This window comes from Mytilus edulis, chromosome 6, assembly GCF_963676685.1.
Source record: "Mytilus edulis chromosome 6, xbMytEdul2.2, whole genome shotgun sequence".
NCBI lineage: Eukaryota > Metazoa > Mollusca > Bivalvia > Mytilida > Mytilidae > Mytilus > Mytilus edulis.
The window spans coordinates 83044004-83061363 of record NC_092349.1 but is presented as its reverse complement, the minus strand read 5'-3'; the positions used below and the strand labels follow the sequence as shown (position 1 = coordinate 83061363).

At 34.3% G+C, this 17360-nt stretch overlaps 1 protein-coding gene across 1 annotated transcript in view; it reads left to right on the top strand.

Moving 5' to 3' along the window:
• The window catches only part of LOC139528666 (uncharacterized), a 42211-nt gene extending 26323 nt beyond the window's left edge, over nucleotides 1-15888 (top strand). The window contains exons 3-5 of the mRNA XM_071324778.1: nucleotides 2320-11578; nucleotides 12517-12761; nucleotides 14611-15888. Of these exons, the coding sequence (XP_071180879.1) occupies nucleotides 2349-11578; nucleotides 12517-12761; nucleotides 14611-15584 (10449 nt within the window). The 5' untranslated portion in view covers nucleotides 2320-2348 and the 3' untranslated portion in view covers nucleotides 15585-15888. The remainder of the gene's footprint in view (nucleotides 1-2319; nucleotides 11579-12516; nucleotides 12762-14610) is intronic.
• The last annotated feature ends 1472 nt before the right edge of the window (nucleotides 15889-17360 follow it).

Below are 17360 nucleotides of genomic sequence, written 5' to 3'. Positions count from 1 at the left end.
AATACTTTTAGTTTTCGCACTCTAACTTTAGTAAAAGTGAATAGAAATCTATGAAATTTTAACACAAGGTTTATGACCATAAAAGGAAGGTTGGTATTGATTTTGGGAGTTTTGGTCCCAACATTTTAGGAATAAGGGGCCAAAAAGGGCCCAAATAAGCATTTTCTTGGTTTTCGCACCATAACTTTAGTTTAAGTTAATAGAAATCTATGAAATTTTGACACAAGGTTTATGACCACAAAAGAAAGATTGGGATTGTTTTTGGGAGTTTTGGTTTCAATAGTTTAGGAATAAGGGGCCAATAAAGGGCCCAAATAAGCATTTTTCTTGGTTTTTGCACAATAACCTTAGGTTAAGTAAATAGAAATCTATGAAATTTAAACACAATGTTTATGACCACAAAAGGAAGGTTGGTATTGATTTTGGGAGTTTAGGACCCAACAGTTTAGGAATTAGGGGCCAAAAAGGGACCCAAATAAGCATTTTTCTTGGTTTTCGCACTATAATGTTAGTATAAGTAAATACAAATCTATGAAATTTAAACACAAGGCTTATGACTATAAAAGGAAGGTTGGTATTGATTTTGGGAGTTTTGGTCCCAACAGTTTAGGAAAAAGGGGCCCAAAGGGTCCAAAATTAAACTTTGTTTGATTTCATCAAAATTGAATAATTGGGGTTCTTTGATATGCCGAATCTAACTGTATATGTAGATTCTCAACTTTTGGTCCCGTTTTCAAATTGGTCTACATTAAGGTCCAAAGGGTCCAAAATTAAACTTAGTTTGATTTTGACAAAAAATGAATCGGTTGGGTTCTTTGATATGTTGAATTTAAAAATGTACTTAGATTCTTGATTATTGAAGTTTTTTGGTCCAGTTTTCAAATTGGTCTACATTAAGGTCCAAAGGGTCCAAAATTAAACTTTGTTTGATTTCATCAAAAATTGAATCCTTGGGGTTCTTTGATATGCCAAATCTAACTGTGTATGTAGATTCTTCATTTTTGGTCCTGTTTTCAAATTTCAAATTCTACATTAAAGTCCAAAGGGTCCAAAATTAAACTAAGTTTGATTTTAACAAAAATTGAATTCTTGGGCCTCTTTGATATGCTGAATCTAAACATGTACTTAGATTTTTGATTATGGGCCCAGTTTTCAAGTTGGTCCAAATCAGGATCTAAAATTATTATATTAAGTATTGTGCAATAGCAAGTCTTTTCAATTGCACAGTATTGTGCAATGGCAAGAAATATCTAATTGCACAATATTGTGAAATAGCAAATTTTTTTTAAATTAGAGTTATCTTTCTTTGTCCAGAATAGTAAGCAAGAAATATCCTATTGCACAATATTGTGCAATAGCAAGAATTTTTTTTAATTGGAGTTATCTTTCTTTGTCCAGAATCAACTTAAATCTTTGTTATATACAATATACAATGTATATACACTTTTTACTACCAACTGATAAATTTAAATAATCTTTACCATTCAGTGATAACAAGCAGTTTTTTTACATCTTAATATTTTATGATGTATTTAAATGAGTAGTTATTGTTGCAAACTCCATTAGAAATTTGAATTGATATCAGTTTTGAAAAAGGGAAACGGGGATGTGAAAAAAAAGGGGGGGGGGGTTAAATTTTTCTCATTTCAGATTTCATAAATAAAAAGAAAATTTCTTCAAACATTTTTTTGAGAGGATTAATATTCAACAGCATAGTGATTTGCTCAAAGGCAAAAAAAAACCTTTTAAGTTCATTAGACCACATTCATTCTGTGTCAGAAACCTATGCTGTGTCAACTATTTAATTTTAGATTTAAAAAGTTTGAAGAAGAAATCTTTAATTGATTTGTAAAATCTTGGCATTTGTTTTGTGTAAAAAAAAACCATGTAATGTCAAAAATTTGATCACAATCCAAATTCAGAGCTGTATCATGCTTGAATGTTTTGTCCATACTTGCCCCAACTGTTCAGGGTTCGACCTCTGCGGTCGTATAAAGCTGCGCCCTGCGGAGCACCTGGTTAGTTCTCCTGGCCCAATGAACCAAATGAGCTGATCTCATCACTTTGTGTCCTTCGTCCGTCGTCTTCGCCTTTCGTTAACCTTTTTATGATTGTTTTATTCTATTAAAATTTTTCATTGCCATAGCTGTTTTTTTCACATCATCATGATCATGTATTTTGTCTAGTAAATCTTTATATGCAAATATATGTATATTGTTAGACATACGGTGTGTTTAAGTATTTGTAAATATTGCTAGCTATAGCAATTCAATATGATGTAAAAGTCAGTTTATAAATTAAATATTATTTTCATTTCAGATATGTTTTTCCTGTAGAAAAAAAATGTCATGGGTGACGTTGATTCCAAAGAACAAGATAATAAGAATGGTGTGAATGACGGAAAAGATCTGGAAAGTATAACAAATGCTGTCAGTAATGAAAAAATGGAAACCATAAGAAATAACTCGTTAATTGTCGATCCAAATGAAAAGGATGAAGATGAAAGTAATTTGGTTATCGACCTAGATCATTCAACGAGCAAATCAGCGCAGACTGCAAAAGACAAGAAGCTGGAAAATGTAATAAATGATAGAAATTTATGGGATTCAACTGTTGATGAATTAATGAAAGTACAACGTACCACGACAGTTGATTCATCCGTACGAAATGAAAAGAGTGAAGATGAAAAGATTCCTAATGATTCTGTGAACGATTCAGTATGTCGAGCACACAATAAAACAAGACATGGTGCAAATGAAAAAGCGTCTTTAAATGAAGCAAAACAAGGTGTTGATAAAACAAAGACAGAAGAAGGTGAAAAAGACGACTCACATAAAATAGATCATGTAGTATATCTAGACGACATTGAGAAGGAAAAACAAGACAAGGCAACAATTGTTATCCAGCAAATTGAATGTGAACCAGCAAATGCTGAAAAAAATACCAACTTTACCACGGAAATGGACGAAACTGATGGTGATGTCGAACAAGTCAAACAACATGCTATATCAGTTGGTGAAACAGACACGAGTGTAGGAGATGTAAACAATGGCTTAGATTGTGAACAAACCAATGGAAAACAAGGTCTTGAACATGTAGATATCAACAAGAGTATACACGTGTTGTCCAAATCAGATGAAATAAACAAATCTGAAATGAAGGGTGATGGAGGAAGCAAAGAACGTAAACAAGTACAAGAAAAAATGAGAATTGCTCTTTCAAAGGACACGAATGGTGAAATGTCTGGTAACAGCTGTGATTCTTTTAATACGACAAGAAAAGAAAAGACTCACTTAGTCAATCCGTGTGTTGAACAAAAAGTAATCGAAAGTAAATCGGATTATCTGTGTAAACAGTGTGAAAAATGCCAGTGTGTATGTTCTGAAATATCCAATAAAACATCTGAAATATCACACCAAACACAGGGACAGAAATTATCAAGTGTCGCAAATGCAGCAGCCAAGCAGCAACAAGCTTCTGCAGCTTGGTCACGTCTAGGTGTATTAAGATGTGAACATTGTAAATTTACAACTGATGATGTATCATTGATTGATTCCCACAATGTTATATGTTCCAAAAAGTCAGTAAAAACTAAAGTTATGCTTTCATATTCGGGTGAAAAGTTTAATTGTCAAACATGTGGATACCCAACATCCTCAAGAAAGAAATTTGAGGAGCATATTGCACTTCATCTTATGATTCGACCATACATTTGCATGACTTGTGACGTAACATTTGAATCTAAAAAAGAAATAGAATTTCATGTAAAAATGAAACATGCAAATGATGCTGTAAAGTGTGGACTGAAAGGTTCAAAAAGAATTGGACAAATAATTGACTCCTTGATAAATTCTCAAAAACATGAATTTCTTGGTCGAACCGTTGATAAAAGAATAGTGCAAAGTTTCTTGGAAACTAGCAGACCAAAGGAGAAAATAAACGCTTCAGCTGTTGTTGCCGCGCCATCTTTGCAGACAAATGTACCAGTTACCACCAGAGGGTCGATTTCTAGTAACTTTGTACCAGTATCGTCTGATGCAGATATCATTTGTGTTTCTTCAGCAACGACTGGTATTACCACAACTTGTGTATCTAGTAATATACTGTCAAAGCAACCTGAAACAACACTCATAGGTCAACCTGTACCTCTAACTACACAAAGACCACTTATACTTGTACCAGTGAACAATATGAACACAAACATGTTGGTACCATTTTCAAATGTTGTATCTCAAACAAACATTCATAATGTTAACACAGCTTCATCACAGTCAGGAGTGTCTGTCTCAACATTGCCTGGCAGCAACCAGTTCATCAATCTTGCACCAGTGCGATTTGCATCCCAGAATATTTCTATATCAGGAAATGCAGTGCACACAAACACTGTCCAGGGGCTTCAAGGGAATACAATTCAAGCAACAACATTGCATGGAAGTAATAGTATTCAAGGTAGTGCCATACAGGTGAATAATATGCAGACAATTCAAGGAAATGCCTTTCAAACAAATACTTTCCAAGGAGTTCAGGGAAATGCATCATCTTATCCTGGCTTTTCTCAAAATGTGAATTTCCAAAATAATACAACACGCTTTGTTTTACTTCCACAGACAACAATAAATCCTGTCGCACGTTCACAAGCACCTTTGACAAACCAACAAAATAAGTCAATTTCAAACATTTCAGGTGTTCTACTTAACCACACTCCATTGATGTCTTTGATTACTCCAACAGTAGCTCAGACTCAAAATTTGAATACATATGCAGTTACACAAGGACAGACAAATACAGCAGCGTCCGTTACGAAGGAGTCCTCACTGTCTGCTCAAAATATAAATTGTGTTGTACCGACAACAAATACGTCCATAGAGGTCCTGGCTAAGAAGGACAAAAGTACTTCTGAAGACATGAAATCTTCCATGGTTGAAACTAATGGAAATAAACTGTATTTCAGGAAATATGGAGATTTGTATATGTGTGATTATTGTAAAAGTGAGACACCTCTTGAGGATTCATTCAAAGAGCACATATGGAAACATTTTCATCAGATGCAAAAAATATGCAAAGATTGTCCACCGACTTTCAACGTGTCTGCTCCATGTAAGATTGTTCTGAAAGTAATGATTGGACTGCTAAGTTCTTCAACAGGATCACATCTTTTGTCAACAAACAAATCACAATTATCACCACCCAAAGACGTTGTGACAATATCTGATGATGAGGACGATGGAGAAGCTAAATTGAGAGTAGACGAAGCTATGAAAGACCAAAATGTCACTGACCGTCCATCAGAAGATGAGAGATCTGACACAGTGAAAATTGCTTCTGCTTCAGAACCCGAAGAAGAAGGGCTTCAATTGAAAATAACAAGCTCATTTAGTCTAAGTGATACATGCGAGTCAACTGAAAAAACAGAACCAATTCCCCTAAAACAACACGAAGAAGGCATGGAAGACTCTGAAAAGAATGTCACAAGTAACCGACAGTTAATTAGTGCAAAAAATGATGAAGCAACATCATCGACAGTACCAGAAGATTCAAGAAAGACGGAAAAGCCGATAGAAACAATAAGTTTGGATTCTGATGAGAGTAATTCAAGTGACAGCCATAAAAGTAAAGCACTGAGAGTGGAAAACGATTTCAACGTTGAAGAATGTGAAAAAAACTTTAATAAAACACATTACAATGAGGAAAACCTTTCAAAAGAACATGAAAGGCTTGTTGAAGAAAGTCATCTACAGTCGGGTAAAAGTGGAATCGAAGATGTCATTTTGAGAGAAACTAGAAAGGTCAGTAGTAATGATGAAGAAACTGAAAGAGAGGGGCAATCACTGCACGTACACGATATTGCGGTTGTAGCAGCCAATATAAAGGAAGAAATTGTTAATACAGACCAGGACTCAACACAATTACTGTTCCGCATAGAAAAGACGGCAGATGCACTTGCTGGTACTAATGATATTGATAAAAAGCCAATAGCATTTCCTTTAGTTGCTTTCTATAAATGTGGTTTTGAAAACTGCACATTTGAAACGACCACTTCTCTAGAATTCCGAGAACATCTCAGTCAATCTCATGGAGATGCTGTAGAATACAAATGTGCTCATTGTGGACAGAAAAGCTTTACTGAAGATTCTCATATTAGACATTTACTTTTTCATTCAAAACCACAGAACTCTCTGCTCTTTCAATGTGGGGTTATTGGATGTCGATTTCGAGCCAACTTATTGCACCATTATAAAGATCATTTAGAACTGTCTCATCAGAACGTACTGCTGCACAGATGCCATTCCTGCAAGGAAGGTTATACCTCTGTTGATCTCCTTATAGAGCACTTGCAAAGTAATCTTCTAAAATTTGTGCAATGTCCATACTGCACAATGAAAGATGGTATGAGAAGAAATGTTTTAAATCACATCACTGCTTTTCATCCAGGAAAACCAAGACAAATTAATGTCACAAGTCAACTTGTTTGTCAAGAGCGTGAAACAAACGAATTTGAAAAAGCAAAGTTTAAATTACCTCAAGAGACTTCTAATTCTATATTAGGGAATGAACAAAAGAAGACCACTCGAATTGAACCACATAAACAGGGAGATACCCGAGTCATTGAGGAAAAAAGTTCCAAATTGACGGATAAAGTTGAGAATGATCCAGAAGATGCAGAAATGATAAGCAAGATAACATCGAATCCATCTATAATGGGAGCAACGTACTATAGATGTAAATCATGCACATATATAGGAATTGGTCAAAATAAGCTACTGAAACATATGGAGATGCATACATCAGCTTTTATTCAATCTGTTCAGAGGCAATTTATTTGTCCAGATTGTCCTCAAGCTGTTAATACATTACAACAGTTCATATCTCACTTGAATTTACACGTCGGTGATCACTTGTGCTATATCTACATTTGCCAGCATTGTGGATTTGGAACAAACCTTAGTAACAAAATAAATCAACATACTGCAGACTCTCATGGAACCCTTTCAGAAGAAGGAAAAGATTATACACAGAGAACAATAAGATTCTCTGTAACAACGAAAGTTTGTGTAAAATGTAATGCTGCTTTCAAAACGTCACAAGCTCACAGAGACCATGTGCTGAAATCACATGGCATAACAACTAACGAAATTTCTGGAAAAGATGATTTAGAAACTGAGCAACATGGGCAAAATATTGCATCTGTCTATAACAAAATTTCAAAAGACAATGACGATGAATCGAATCCAAGACGATTTACCTGCAACGAATGTGGATGGGCTTCCAAAAAGCTTCCTTACTTAAAGTCGCACATGAGAAAACATTATCCAGGACAAGATAGATGTCAAATAACTTTATTTAAATGCAACTATTGTGATTTTACCTCTACTTCTAAGTTAATCATCAGTGCACACTCTCAGAAAAAACATCCAGGGAAAATCGTGAGACCTAGACGTGTAATGGAAAATGTATATATAACGGATTCAATAGAAGACGATATGTCTATAGACAAATTTCATTGTGATTTGTGTACTTTTAGTACAGAAAAAGTGTCTGGACTTCAAAATCATCTGCTCAGTTGTCATTCAGGCGCTAACAACAAAATAAAAGATGTTTATTCGGGACCAAAGCAGGAATTTTTAATTCCTAGTGGAACTGTTTTTAAAGAGTTTATCCAGTGCCCACTTTGTATTTTTAAAACGAAGAAAAGAATAGAGTTACTTAGACATATAAAAAGTCATCCATCTTTAGAACCCAAGACAGAATCTGCCACAGAAGTTCAAGTTAGTGATAGGGTGCAAAATCCACTTTTTTCGAAACTAGGAGGAAAAAGAAGAAGTAGCTCAGATTTGAACCCTGTAGTTAAAAAGCCTCGACCAGTTTCACCAACAATATCTTACGATAGGATAATGATGGATAGTGCAAAACGTGACACAGGATACCGTAAACAAGTAGCAACAAAGTCGACAACTAATCGACCTTCCATTGGTGTAAAGTCTATGTTGTACTACCTTGGTGGAGAACAGCTGCATATGAAGCTTAGACCTTGTTTTTCAGAATTTAAGCAGTCCTCACATTTTACATGCTTGATATGCAGTGACGTTCTTGATGATAAGTACAAATTGCACAAGCATGTTTTGCAGCATATGAACGTATACTTCTACAAGTGTGCATACTGTGACCATGGGACATTGGATCAAACAACCATTATGGTACACATACAAAGAGAACATAGAAGAGCAATTCAATACAGTAAACTAGACGTGGAAGAAATTGACAGCCATATAAACAAAGCTATTCATGACATGAAATCTCAAGTTGGTTCTGGACAGGAAAACATTGTTTTTGAAGAGATGCATAAGGAATCAACATCTGAAAAACTCAAAAAGACTGACGAAAAAGACATTAACCAATTACTTGAGGTAAAGAATAAAAAGGACGAAAAGATAACTGAAACTCCAAAGATAGAACGAGAGTCGTCTATTAAATCAGAGATAGTGTCACAAAAATCGGATGCACCATTATTAAAACTTGATATGGAGTCACCTTTACAAAAAGAGAGACCATTTCAAGCAAAAATATATCCAATGAAGTCAACATCCTCAAATCTGGAAAAATTATTTCCAATAAAGTCAGCGTCTTCAAATGTAGATACAAAATCTTCAATAAAGTCAGCATCGTCAAATCTAGAAAAAATATCTCCAATAAAGCCAGCTTCACCAAATATTGAAAAGAAATCTCCAATAAAGTCAGCATCGTCAAATCTTGAAAAGAAATCTCCTATAAAGTCAACATCGTCAAATCTTGAAAAAACATCTCCTCAAAAACAGCAGATATTGGCTCAAAAATCTTTGAAAAGGGAACCCACTTTTCAACACTGGGGAAATAGTAATGATAATACAAAGGAAGGAGAAGAACCAGAAAGGCAGGATAATGAAAAGGAGAATGATTGTAGTGATGATGCAATCAAAGAGGAGGTGGAAGATCTTCATCCACGAATTAAGAGGGAAAAGAACAATTATGTCTGTACAATTTGTAAATTGAAGGTGTCACAAAAAAGTGCTGCTAATAAACATATATGGACGCATTCCTCAGTCAGACGATTTGTCTGTTCAATTTGCAATCATATATCAAGATGGCGTGGTGATATAACTAAACATATTGATCAAAAGCATAAATCAGAAAAAGCAGAATGTTTATGGGATGATGTAACGCCATGTGACATCACTGAGGATGGTTTGCCCTACAATGATCTAGCAAAAGTACAGTTTCTTTCAACATTCAATACGATTAAATCTGAGAAATTAGGTAGTGAGCAAAAACTTGAAAGTGATATTTCGGATATAAAGATTAGCAGTCCAATAAAACGACCGCTTAAAGTAAAATTAAGTGTCTCAAAAGTTGAAGATAAAAAGCAGGTTGAAGAACAAAGGACATTTAAAAAACTGTATAAGTGCCTGATATGTAAAAAGACTTTTAAGTCGAAATATGCTATATTAGGGCATTTTCGCACCGAATGTAAAAAGTCAATGTTTGGTTGTCCTTCTTGCGAATTCAAAGACACTGACGAAAAGGCGGTTAAAAAGCACATGAAGATCAAACATGGAATAAACAATGGTGAAGTAACAATCAAAACGAGAAATGATAAAATAAGAATGTATAGAGTACCCTGTGGTGAAAGTGCGATTAAAAATGAAGACAACAAAAAACAATTGTCCGGAGGCATAGCATTTAAGTGTAAAGCATGCAAAAGAACTTTCAAGAATAGAAATGCTTGTATGTATCATGCAATATCGGCATTGTGTAACAAAACGTTGAAAGGTTGTTCACATTGTGATTATATGGACATATCAACTGATAATGTTGAGTCGCACGTAAAGAAAGACCACAAAGAAAAGAATGTAAAGGTTATGGAATTACCAATGGAAGCTAAAGTAGAAATGATAAGCACACCACCATCAACAAAGATGAATTTAAACAAGTCTGGAACAATAGCATTTTTCAAGAAGGGAAGCAGTGGTTACACCTGCCGATTGTGCAATTTTAAGTGTAAAAACTCAGCAGCAGTTATCAAACATCAGAATATGCACAATGCCTCTCCAAAGTATGGATGTCCATACTGCGACATGAAATCTAACTGGACCAAGAGCGTAAAAAATCATGTTAGTCTTAGGCATCCAGAACAGGAACAAATAGTTCAAAGTTTAAACCAGGATACAGAAGATTACAGTTTGAAAGATAAAAAAACGGACAGCATAAGTAAAGTATCAAATACAACAGAAGATGATAAAGGAAAGAAGTGCGTTATGTCCAAATGTCTTCAGTGCAACTACAGATGTGAAACCTACTCTGGTGTTTCAAGACACATTAAAAAGAATGAAAGTTGCAATGTTCCTCGCTTTAAATGCATTGATTGTCACAAGTTCACTAGTTTAGATGAAATCGAAGTCAAGGAACATATGCGTACTGCTCATAATTCCAAGAAATCTCCAGGACTATGTTCTTTAAAAGAAATGACAAAGATGATAATTGTGAGGAAAAAATCCTCAACCAAAACACCGGCTCCTTCTGAAAAAGATTCTACTGCGGATAAATCCAGAATTGCTGAAAAGTTTTCGGGAATGAAAGACATTGAAACGAAGGTTATAAAATGTCCTGTACTTAGTTGTAACTGCAAGGACAAAATCATAAAAGTCATCGAACACTACAGGAGAGAACATCCTACAAAAGTCATGAGGTGCAAAATGTGTACCATGTCCAGTAAATCGTTGGGAACAATGTTTCAGCACTTTCAAGATTTTCATAAACTAGAAGAATATTATTCAACAAACTATCTCACATGTTCTGGATCTAGAGATGACAACAAATCGAAAAGTATGAAAAATGACACTCTTACCAATGATGATATAATAGAACAAGAAGCAAAGACGAATGCTTCTAAACTGTATCACTGTGATAGATGTGAATATGTATCCAAAGCGAAAAACTCTACAAGACGTCATATCTACAGACATATGAATTATAAAAGATACCTTTGTAGGCTTTGCAAAGCAGAGTTTCTTGATAGAAGTGCTTGTGAAAGCCACATGGCAATTCACAATACCGAATCGGAAGAATTTGATAAAATAACAAATGAAAGGCTAGAAAAAGAAGTGGAAGACATATTGGAAAATAATATGGTGTTGGGATCAAAAAAGTCAAATTCAAATTCTATTGAAAAAGTGAAATTGAAAAAGAAAGAAGAAAGCTTTGAAACAATCCAAGAAACAAAATCTAAGACCAAGCAAAGTATGAAATCCGACTCCAAAAACAAGAACGAAATTATTAAAGATTGCAAAGGTGCTGTTAGCAATAAAATTGAGAAGAAAAGAACCTCCGATTTGAAAAAGGTTGATTTCACAAAACTAAGTGCAGATGCTTTTAATCAAGCCTATTTCATCAGGGAAGAGCGAAACAAAACTACACAAGAAATGGAGTATTTGTGCACTAAATGTCCATACAAGTCAATAGCTAAACATTGTGCCTTGTGTCATACCTACAGACATATGCCAAAGTGTATGAAGTGTCCGTATTGTAATTTCCAGAGCTATCCAAGGTAAGAAACTTTAAGCCGTCGGTTCTGACATGATTAATATCACATTTGTATTTGATATTTCATTCTCTTATTTATGTCCGATAATATTGGCCAATATTACCAAAGAAACAGGTTCCCTGATGAAACTAGTTTTTTTTAAACGTGTTTTGACGTGATAGAAGTCAGAAAAAAAATTAATTAATAACATTCGAAAATATGTAATCATTTTTTTACTGAATCAGTGATCTTATGGAACAATAATCCGGCAGACAGAAATAAGAAATAATGATAATTGATCCTTGAAGCTCTCTTTTATTTCGTTCACTACTTTTTTCACAACTTTGACTACTCATGAACGGTCGGTTCAGCCGATCAGAATACATCTTTTATATTCACTGTATTGAGAACAGATACTCATTGTCAAGTGGAAGTTTGTAACACGGTTTTGCTCAACGATATAGCAACTAGATGGACATAGTTTTAACAAATCTATGGAATAAGTGAACTCGTAGAAATCAATTAGCATTTAAAAGAAATGTGCATTAAAGAGATTTTACTAGTATTAGGAATTCAGTTTATACTTCAGACCAAATCCTATTCTGCTTTGTTCTTGACATAAAGAGTTTCATAGAAAGTGTCTTCTAGGTGGTACATCATATAAGCTTTAAATGTTTATAGATACTTGGAGTGACACAACTGAATTCGCTCAGGGTTACGACGAAGATTGAAAGAATTTATACTTCTTATTGGGTAAAATCAGTGTTCATTTATGTGTTAATATTACCACAAAGTTTCACTTTTTGTTCAGATTGAAAGTTGCATTATATAAGATGCAAAAGAAAGCATGTTTCATGCGTTGAATATGTCAGTATATTTGGTACATATTTGTGTCTTCAAATAACCATTTTCTCCTCCGAATTTGAATTATCAGTATTATATTCTTTTCAATTTTTTTCCAGGTCAGATATTAAAAGGCACGTGAGAAATACGCATGCAGATAAGGCTGTTCATGTTATTGATTTACGCCACCAGACATTAGATGGAAAAGAAAAACCAAGATCCCCAGATAAAAAACGAAAGAAAACTTTCCTCGACTTTGATGCAGAAATTTTCACCTCTGAAGGTTCATCTGATGAGGAAGAAGAGAAGAGACGAAGAAAAACGCCTTTACAGAAAACTTCGGGAGGAAGCGAGTCTCCTAAAAGTGAGTATTTTCATTATTCGGTAATATACATATAAATATATTGTTTTCCATGTGTGACAGGGTTAAAAGAAACACATATAATTTTATCTCATTCTTTGTGATTCCAGTCGAAAACTTTTCCAAGTACACTTTTTATTTCATCTTGTATGATGTTATCAGCATCGATGGCGGCTTGAACAATTTATTTATAAATTATCGAATAGGGAACCACTTGTATTTAATTGTGATTAGGTCAGTTTATGTAGTTGGAGGACCACTATTAAAAGGTCAGTGATATTAGGTATGCACTTGCATTAGCATTGACACGTCTCATTTCCAAAGATTATTTTGCCCTTTACATTGCATGACTAGGAGGTCAAGGTTTTGCTATTTTAATTTCAACGTTACATTTTTCTATCAAAATAACATAAAGGTGAAACACATCTCTGTTAACAGTTCTTAATGCATTATTAAACGGAATACATTGGGATGCTTATAATGTGATTATACGTAAATTATATATACTAGTATATATAAATGATTTATACTACGAAGTTTTCGTCTGTCGTATATCCATTATTTATTGTCCTTGGATGATATGTACATGGATAAAAGGATAACTTTATGTTGATATACATGATCGTTTCCAGGCTTACATGTTTGTCTGATAAGGTTCACCCGACCTCGTCGTCAATTTTATGGTTCCGTTTTCTTGATCATGAATTCTTTTATCTCCGTTTACAATTACAGAATAATTGTAAGGTGTGTTCGTCCTCTGACATTTACCTTATTTTCACGGCGCATTAGTCAACATTAAGTCTGTGTTTTGATTGTAAGCATCCGCTGTTGAGGGGTAATTATGTGTTAACTTTGTGGGTCTGAACTTACGAATGTCCCGAAATTTTGTTCTGTTCTGTTATATATATACTTAACCCATTAACACCAACACAAGTGAATAAACTAGGATCCTTTATAAAAAAAAGTCAATGGAACTGAGGACAGGGGACCCTTTAATATTTACCTGAATTTGTGTATATATATTGAGTTACTTAGTTATTGTCTTTATTTGTTTTTGTTGTTGTTATATGTCACAAACTGTATAGTTTATATGGCAATAAAACTTTGAATTGAATTGTAACTTGTGATTACCTCAACACAATATTGTGAAACATATACACAACGCTTATTACCATAAAACGCAGATGAAATTTTGTACTTGTTTGGCTTTATAACTATTTTGATCTAAGCGTCACTGATGAGTCTTATGTAGACGAAACGTGCGTCTGGAGTATTAAATTATGATCAAGGTACCTTTGATAACTATTACCATTCTATAGTTATGCACAAATTTTCATTTCCGTTCGGAACTTTACATGCACAACAAAATATTGTGAAACTTAAACACAATGCTTTTAACCACCAAACTCTTCATCAAGTACGAATTTGGTTGGCATCAGTTTTACAGTTCTAAAGTTGTGTCACTTTATACTCCATCTCCAGTGTATCATTTGTTTCCCATAGACATATTCTCCATTTATTTTTTTGTAAAGAACGTGTTTATATCAATGGCAGTGAAATAAGAATAAACCATGCAAGAATTTCTTTAGAAGGTACTTGCCAAGTGATTTTACTTAACGTCTTGCTGAAAATTCCAAGTATGCCTCAAGAATTCAGAAACGGAGTTCATTGCAAGATCCAGTATTCACTGGTTTTGGAAATGAAGGCTTAAATAGAAGGGAATAATAACTCCAGCAAGGAACAAGCGTTAATTTCAATCAAATTTGTGTACAAAAATTCGATATTTAGATACGGATGTCCTTTAAGATTTTTATGGTCATCAGACGAATGTAACTTTTTCTTATCTTTTCAGCTGAGGATAAGATTAGGAAGATCATATATTCATGCAACTTGTGTGATTACAGTACAGATGTTCTTTACCTATACCGACAGCACCTCACATTTCATCCGGGCTTCAAACATCAAATACAGGGAACATCTTTAGAATCGAAAAACAAATGTGGATATTGTGGTTATATTGCGACCAATAGCAAAGAATTTGATAAACACATGGAAAGACACTTAAATTCCCGACCGTATAATTGCCCCTATTGTCCGTTTTCTCAGTATAATCAAGCTTCTGTTCGATATCATATCCAGAATAAACACCCTGGAGAAAAAGTAGAAGTTCTTAAAGACAGATCAAGTAGCTGCCTTACTGGTGATGGCCAGATTCCAAAAGTCCTGCTTGTAAATATAGAACCAAATATTGTATTAAGAGACATATTTACAATGGAATCTGAATCATTTGAAGAATTGCTGATCAATGCCAATGTTAGTGTAATTGATCTACACAGTATTCCAGACGAACAATTTGGTAATGTTTCTAAATTACTTGGAGTTAATGGGGATGAAGATGAGTTGAAGCCATCTCCTCAGAAGAAACGTAAAATGATAGTAGAAACAGAAGAAAACGATGACGAACATGAAGAAGGACGAAACGATTCGGATGGGGAAGTAGATGCACGTAATTATTGTGATGCATCTGATGATGGAACTAATATTACTGACGATGAAACTCATATTGCCGACGACGAATCTCATAATGGTGAGGGAGAACATGGCAAGAAGGGAGACAAGTCAACTGACAAACTTGTAAACGAGAAGAAAAAAACACCTGAAACAAATACTCCCTCGACTACCAATGTATCTAGTACAGAATATGAAGATATCAGTGATACAGAAATGGACTCTGAAAATGGTGCTATTTTTAAAATGAATGAACAAAAGTTTTATGTGAAAAGTGAACTTACATATGAGGATATAAGTGACACTGATGACTTGTGAATGAACACATATTATGTTCATCTTGTTTTGTAATGTAAATACATCGAGCAAAGTTATGCTGCATGATCAATATTTATCTATTTTCCCAGGGATTATACATTTTTGTAGTGCTACGAAACAAGTATTGTAGTTTATTAGAACCTCATTTTACTTACAAATATGCTCAATATTTACTTTAGGTTGGTTTTCTATTTGATTTTGTACAATTTTACACAAGTTTTACAAGAGGTTGAGATCTTTTTTTTTCAAAATAAAAATGTCTTATATCATAAGCTTGATAAGTGAGATTACCACTTTAACTCTGCTACGAGTTTATTTACTAATTTCAGCCTCACCAATTTGACAAATTGTCTAAGAAAAAAAACAATTAACTGGAAATGCCATTTACTGGTAGACCTAAATATTCCTGTAGCATTTATGGTCCTCCCTTATATGACAATTCGTTAAAGTAGAAAAGTAATTAGTTTTTGGCCATCTTTGCGAGGGCGGCGTCTACAATGTCGGTTAAAGGGAACTACTAGAAGTACGTCATATATAGTTGGTGTGCAGTTGTATAAGCATCTGAATTTCTCATTTTCAGTCACTGATGTGTCTTTTGTAGACGAAATGCACGTGTGGTATCTTTAATGAGGTTTTCCTATGGAGAGTATGATGACATGCCCCCTTAGACTGGGTCTATTTACTTTAAAACGTTTTGCAATTGCTTGATTTACATATATTAGACTGTGATGCGGTCACTATCAGTGTATCTTCTAGTGGTAGGTCATTGATATTTGGTATAAAGTTGTATTAGCATTGACACATCTCATGTTTCCATGGCGATTATTTTGGTAACGCCTTAGTCACGGTCTATTGACTTGCGAAGTCTACTAAGTTTGTGGTGAGGTAAGTTTAAGATGTACTACTTATATTAAGTCGACGATATTTGATGTGCAGTTACATAAACAACTGCATATCATTTTCATGGAGATTATATAGACCTTAACACTTTTGCATAGTTTGCATAGTTTTTGTTTAGGTCTTGGAACGACATGTGATTAGTCAATGGTATTTGGTATGCAGTTGTATTTGCAGTAGCATTTCTCATTACACCTGTTTATTTAGGCTCCGGACCTTTTGTGATGGTTACATTATGTCGACAGTTTATTTTCACTAGAATTATTTTACAAACATGATATGATATATAACCAGGCAATTAAGGACATATGGAAATGCTTGAGGCAAACAGATACTCGTAAAAAAGAGTGGCGAAAGATACCAGAGGTGCATTCAAACTCGTTTCCAAAATAAACCAGACATTACAAAGGCTAAAAAATAAAATGACCAATAGACGAACAATATTACACAAAAACACAAAATAGAGAACAAAATACTGAGCAACACGAACCCCATCAAAATCTGGGTTGGAACTCTTGGTTTAATATCTTCCTTGTGTGCAGCAACCCTCTGTCAAGGAAATCATGACAGAAAAATACAAGCCCTTGTTATTTGAATGTATCTAATAATGTAAACGAACAAACCGAGAACATGAAAAATTCTGGACTTCAAGCTGCTTTCATAAGTGTAAAATTAAAAGTGTGAATAATCTGGAACATTACCATGTACGGTTGACGAAAGTCGGACACTAGATACATTAGGAAAGGGAACACAAAAGTTTATATTTGATAAAGTTCTTGTTCACTGTCTCCGATGTAAATGTACACACAGCAGTTACGTCATAACATGTCGTGTTTTGCATTTGACAAAACGTCGTCTGCATACAAACCAACTTTATGA